Below are 6,133 nucleotides of genomic sequence, written 5' to 3' on the forward strand. Positions count from 1 at the left end.
AGAAATGCCAACCTGGGGAAACAAAACTCTTTAGCTTTACTAATTAAACATATTTATCCACAGTTCTCTCGAGCCAATGCTTTTGCCAGGTAAACCATGAGACTATTAAACTAATGCTTTAAAACTGACCTTCAAACACACCAAAGCACACAAGCAAAAAGTCACTGAGGCTGATCCTATAACAGATCTCTTCAGAACACTGTCTCATATATACTGCTAGAATAATACAAAGGCCCTGTCTCCCCAGTAAACTCCTTTTTGAATTTAGTCAAGACAGCTAACAAGGGCCCCAGGCTCCAGCATAACTAGAATGAGGAGAATAACTCAGGGCTCTCAGGCTCAACAGCAAGAAATAGTTTTAATATGACCAAACCTAGGGCTTCCCTGGTGGCGCAGTGGTTAAGAGTCCGCCTGCCAAGGCAGGGGACACGGGTTCGAGCCCTGGTCGAGGAAGATCCCACATGCCGCGGAGCAACTAAGCCCGTGCTCCACAACTACTGAAGCCTGCGCGCCTAGAGCCGGTGCTCTGCAACAAGAGAATGAGAAGCCCACGCACCGCAAGGAAGAGGAGCCCCCGCTTGCCGCAACTAGAGAAAGCCGGCACGCAGCAACAAAGACCCAACACAGCCAAAGATAAAAATAAATAAATTTATTAAAAGCAAAAAATATGACCAAACCTAATAAAAAAACTCCAAAATTAGTTCCTAATCTTTGCATTTCAAATGACATTAAAAAAATCTTAACAATGATTGTATATTTCCATATCTATAAAATGAACCTAACAGCTCTTGCCTCTATGACTAGTAATTTAGCCAATTCTAACTGAAATCAAAGCCAACCTGATGCACATTACAGGAAGTAGCCAGACCTCATCACATTCTGGCAACAGTAATAATGCAGCCCAGGAACAGGAAGCAAGACAGCTTGTATGGGATGGTCTGAAATGGGGGATAGCTAGAGATAAGACAGTTGATGTATAGAGAGAGAGTAAGGAACTAGGACAGAGTACAATCCAACCTAACCAGTGTCCTCCCTCCCTTCAACCTTTCTTTTGTTTTGCGTAGGTACCCGGTTGTTGCTAGGTCCCATGTAAGCTTTTACTACCAGGGAGTCAATCTAACCATGAACAACATTAAGTCCTGAATTATCATATATGAATAAGGCAGGAAGCTATCTATTTTGAAAAGATCCCATCCTATAGGATCCTTCAACTTCTCAGTTTATATTTCACCTACTCTGTGAAGGCCTTCTTCACTCTACCCTTTCACAAAGAATGTTCTGTGGAAAGTTTATGGATGTCCAGCAAAACAAAAAAAAGAAGAGTTCTGTGTTAAAAAAAAAAAAAAAAAAAAGGAAGGTAATATTCGGGAGATGGATGGTGGTGATGGCTGCACAAAATGTGAATGTATTTAATGCCACAGAACTGTACACCTAAAAATGGTTAAAATGGCAAATGTTATGTATATTTAACCACAATAAAAAAATTGGAAAATACTAAGTTAAATTAGTTTCATTACTATAGGACTTCACAGAGCTTTTAATTCGCTAATGTGGGTTACGACTCTCCAAATGAAGAAATATTATATGCATTTATACAATGTATTGATCACTGTGTCCTTTTTTCAAAGCATTTCACAAGGTTAGTTTTTCCAAACACGTTTTGAGATGTGCCACCCTATTCCCTAGGAAGAGTTCTTTGGTTATTTTGCCATGCTTCCACATCACTTTACAAATACCTTCATTATATAGGGTACTAAATTGTACTTAAAGTGTCTACTTCTCCCACTAGGCTTGAAATTTCCTTGAGGGCAGAAAATATTGTTTTTGTTGATTCTGGTACCATCAGCATCCAGCACAGTAATCAGCTAAATAAACCATCTCACATCTTTTTCCCTTTCTCGTTGTGATTTAAGAAGATAGGTGAAATAATGAGATGTGGCTTCCACCAAAACACAAGGATCTTGAAAGCTGTAAACTCAAAGCTGTAAGTGAAAAAGTAATGATGCTGTTTCGAAGTCTTATGACAGAGTATTTCTTCTCTTCTCACTACAGGCTCAGTTGTCAAACGTCCCAGTTCTGGGGAAGGGCCACTGTGGACATCTGGAAAGTTCCTGAGAGATTTCTAAGATTCTAGAGGAACCCAAATCTCTTCCATTTAAAAAGTGATGAATTCCACAGAGATAGAAAGTAGAATGGTGGTTGCCAGAGGTTGGGGGGAGGAGGAAATGGGGGCGGAGGAGGGTGTTATTATTGTTTAAAGGGTACAAAGTTTCAACTTGGGAAGATGAAAAAGTTCTGGAAATGGATGGTGATGACTGTTGCACAACAATGTAAACGTACAATGCTACAGAACTGTACACTTAAAAATGGTTAAAATGGTAAATTTTATGTTATATATACTTTACCACAATTTTTTAAAAAAACTGATGTATTCATCCATCCCCAGCCAGGGACCAAGCAAAGCAGTCACATTAGCATGCTAGCACGCATATGTTTTTTTCTTATGACCAGACTGAGGGGCAGGTTTAGATAACAAGACCACAGTCAATATTCTTCTAGAAGTATTTGGCTCCCTCTCTTTACTCTTTGAGTGCCTTATGTCTGATGGTGAAAATTATTAAATTTACTACTTGTCTGGCTCTCAAAGTACTTAATGCCTTAGTCCTTCACCTTCCTTTCTCCCTGTCTCCGAGATTCCCTCCTATGCTCTATCTAGAAACCTGCTTCACAAAATGTCCTCAGTTATATCAGTGACATTTGCCATTGCAACTGCCACACAAACAAGCTTATTCCTCCCAGGTAGATTCCCATCTACCTTACCTCCCACCCTATATGGTGGGCTCTCTACTCACACCCATATTTCTTAGGACAGCAAATCATGCTTTCTCCTCTTCAATCCACTTCTTAATTCATAGGCCCATGCAAGCATTTTAGTAATACCTTAACTGTTCATCTTGTCCCATCTGTTTTTCCACACAGATTTATGTTTTACAAAATATCTTTGAGAACACCACTTTTATCTTGACATTTCCTTTTTTTAATGTCAATTAATGATGATGAAGATGATGACAATAGCAACAACACAGCAGCAGCAGGAGCTAACATCTGAGGGCTTACCATGGGCCAGGTACTCTATTTAGCTTCAGACACATCATTACCTTATTTAACTCTCAAACAGACCCATGATGTATATACATTATTATAAACATTTCATACATGACAAAACAAAAGCTATACTGCAGGGATTATTATTCCAGGGTCTATAAACCTAACAGGTCTGTGAATATCCTTCAAAAGAGAATGGACCCCCTCAAACGGCAATGCATAACGTTGTGTGGGTGTACATCTGTGCATCTGTCTGGGGAAAGGGCTCATAACTTTTATTGGTGTATCAAAAGACTGGCTCAAACATGATTGTTAGCTGCTGCTACAATGGTTAAACATTTTCAGTTAAATCAAAGCACAATTCCCAAGTCTGATGTTGGCTGTCTTCCACCTGCTAGAGCACCTCACCCTCAATCTATCTCCTTCCCTTGTGAAGCCATGATCATTTTTACCAGCTGATCCTCGTATTGTTCCTTACCTAGAACGCGTCCCCAATTCCGAAGCCTACCCAATGCGTCCAAAAGCTTAACTGTGGACCCACCATGACACCGTCCTTACCTACTCCAGGCACTACAGACATCACAGACCTCCAAGTACACACATGAACACACATTCCAACAGGCAGGCCCATCTTCTCCCCCACTTATGCTCATAACACACACTCTGATGTGCGTCTGCCTTACACACCCTGACTCTGCATTCAGAGGGACACATACGAACCGTCACGCTCAGTAAACACTTTGTCACATCTTGACAATCATAACAAAAGTTCCCCATAATAGCTCTACCTCACACACACTGACCAGGACCTCAGGTACAACCTCGGACTCAGACACCAGGTTCACAAACACAACTTGTGCGCTCTCTCTCTCTTATACACACACATACACACACACACACACGCTCACTGGCCCACAATACTGCCCAAGGTCTCACCATCAATCTCTCACATACTGACAGTCACTGTGTTCCACAGGCGCCCTGACAAACACCCACCGCCGCTCCCTCGCGCGCCCCGCCTCACCCGATGTTGGTACAGGCAAACATTCCCGAAGCCGCCGGTGCCCAGCCGCTCCCGCATCTCCCAGGGCCCGCCCGCGCCCGGCCGCAGCCCCGGGGGCCGCTCCATGGGGCGGGAGGGCTAGCGGCCTCAGGTCCCGCCACTGTTCCGAGGCCGGTTCCGGGCTGCTGAGGATCGCGGGTCTCTCTTCTCGCGAGAGGATGCGTCACTTCCGGTAACTGCGCCAGGAAAAACCCCGCCCCAACTTCTCTTGGGGCCGCAGGAGCCCAGCCGGGGGAATGGTGGGTGGAGCAGGCGAACGTTTTCAATCCATTCTAAGTGCCCCGGGAATTTTCGTGGCTGAGAGAACCCATATGTGTTTTTCCAGTCTTCAAAAATATAAGATCCCTCCAAACCCTTTATTCCCTTTAAATCAGTTTCCAAACCAGTCTTTCCCGTATTCGTCTTTTCTAAACGTCACGTCGTCTCCACCCCTGTCTACACTTCACCTTTCTTCAGACCTCTGCCATCTATCCTCCAGCTTCACCACCCGCTGAGCTGGCACTGGCAAAGGCCACCAAGGATTTGAATATTGCGAAATCCGTAGAACTAGAAAGAATTCTGCACTAACAGGCCTACTGATGCATTAGGCTTCATAGTTTTGTGTTTTTCTTCTCTTAAATGATTAATCATCTTCCATTGACAGTCGGGTCAGCTCTTCTTTTGCTTTACTTCCTCTACACCTGTTCCAGGATCTCCCCTATAACCCCAAACAACTCAAGGATGTGACGCTGTTCCGGAGTAAAGAATTCTCCTTCTGACTTCAGGAGCTTTTCCCTAAACGCCCTCACTGAGCTTGCTGTCAGGCATACCCCCAGTTGTGGGTTTGCCAGCTCGGTAGTTCCTCATTGTGGGGATTGTTTCCCATGAGCAATGCAGGGCTGCAGGGGCAAGCTTCCGAATGCTATTGGTGCAACAAGAAGTGCTTCTGTGTGGCAGATTGCCTTAGAATAGGGGAACCAGCTCCCCGTTTTCACTTTGAGTTGGTTGTATGCTTCACGGAACTCGGGGATCTCATCAATCACTCCAAGGTATAACATCAGCATGGAATTAAATTCTCTAAAGAAATGTGTCAGCTGTGTTAAGGGTGGTCATTTGAACCTCGTTTGAGATTATATGCACTTGAACCATCATTTGTGCAGCCCAGCCTATGAGCTACATAGAATTCCAGCTAACACTTTGTGACACATGACTGTGCCACAACAGATGTAGCATGTTGAGACTTCTCAAGGTGGATACAGCATGTGCACCACAGCAGTGCTACTGGCTGCTTTGAAAGCACTGAATGGGCTTTGGCAGAGCAAATGTCTGTCGTCACCAGAATCCCTGAATATTGCAACGAGAATGTTGAACACTGTATGACACAAAACGAGTCGTGTTGTAGTTGTTCATCAGTAACCTGTGTGTGGTATCAGAGATTCTGGTTTCCCATACGTGCTTGCTAGCCATGGAGTTGGAGCATCAGACTTGGAGGTGGCAAATGGTACCTCGAAAAACATGTCCCTTAGAGCTGGGCAGACTGCACAGATGATTGTGGCAGCTTGTTCTAATAGTATGAAGCCCTCACTTGCTAGGTGTACAGCATCTAGCTCTGGAGTGTATCTGATTTCCACAGGTGGGGCCGAAATCCCATAAATTCTCACTTGGAAGAGCTGCGAAGGGATGCTGAGGACCTGAAGACCCTGAAGCGGTCGTCTTCGCAGGAACTGGGTTGTTTCCCATAGTTCACTTTTTGAGGTTTTTCTGAATTAAAAAAAAATCCTGGCAGGTTAACTTCAGGTTCCATAATCTTCAAGTTTGCCAGTTTGTTTTCTTCATGTAAAAAATGGAGGTAATAATACCTACCTCATAGATACTTTGTGAGGATTAAGTAAAACAGTGTCTGGGCCATAAATGCCCAGTATATAGGAGCAATTATTTTTCTTTTGGCTTCCAAGATCTGGCATTCTCCTGTGATCACTCTCTCTC

At 43.7% G+C, this 6,133-nt stretch overlaps 1 protein-coding gene across 1 annotated transcript in view; it reads right to left on the minus strand.

Annotated features, from left to right (window-relative positions):
- The window catches only part of CHUK (component of inhibitor of nuclear factor kappa B kinase complex), a gene marked incomplete at its 5' end in the record, with an annotated part of 33,751 nt that extends 29,517 nt beyond the window's left edge, over nt 1–4,234 (minus strand). The window contains one exon of the mRNA XM_079715353.1: nt 4,130–4,234. Coding sequence (XP_079571479.1) covers nt 4,130–4,234 — 105 coding nt within the window. The remainder of the gene's footprint in view (nt 1–4,129) is intronic.
- Nucleotides 4,235–6,133: the final 1,899 nt, after the last annotated feature.

This window comes from Hyperoodon ampullatus (assembly GCF_949752795.1).
Source record: "Hyperoodon ampullatus genome assembly, chromosome: 1".
Lineage (NCBI taxonomy): Eukaryota > Metazoa > Chordata > Mammalia > Artiodactyla > Ziphiidae > Hyperoodon > Hyperoodon ampullatus.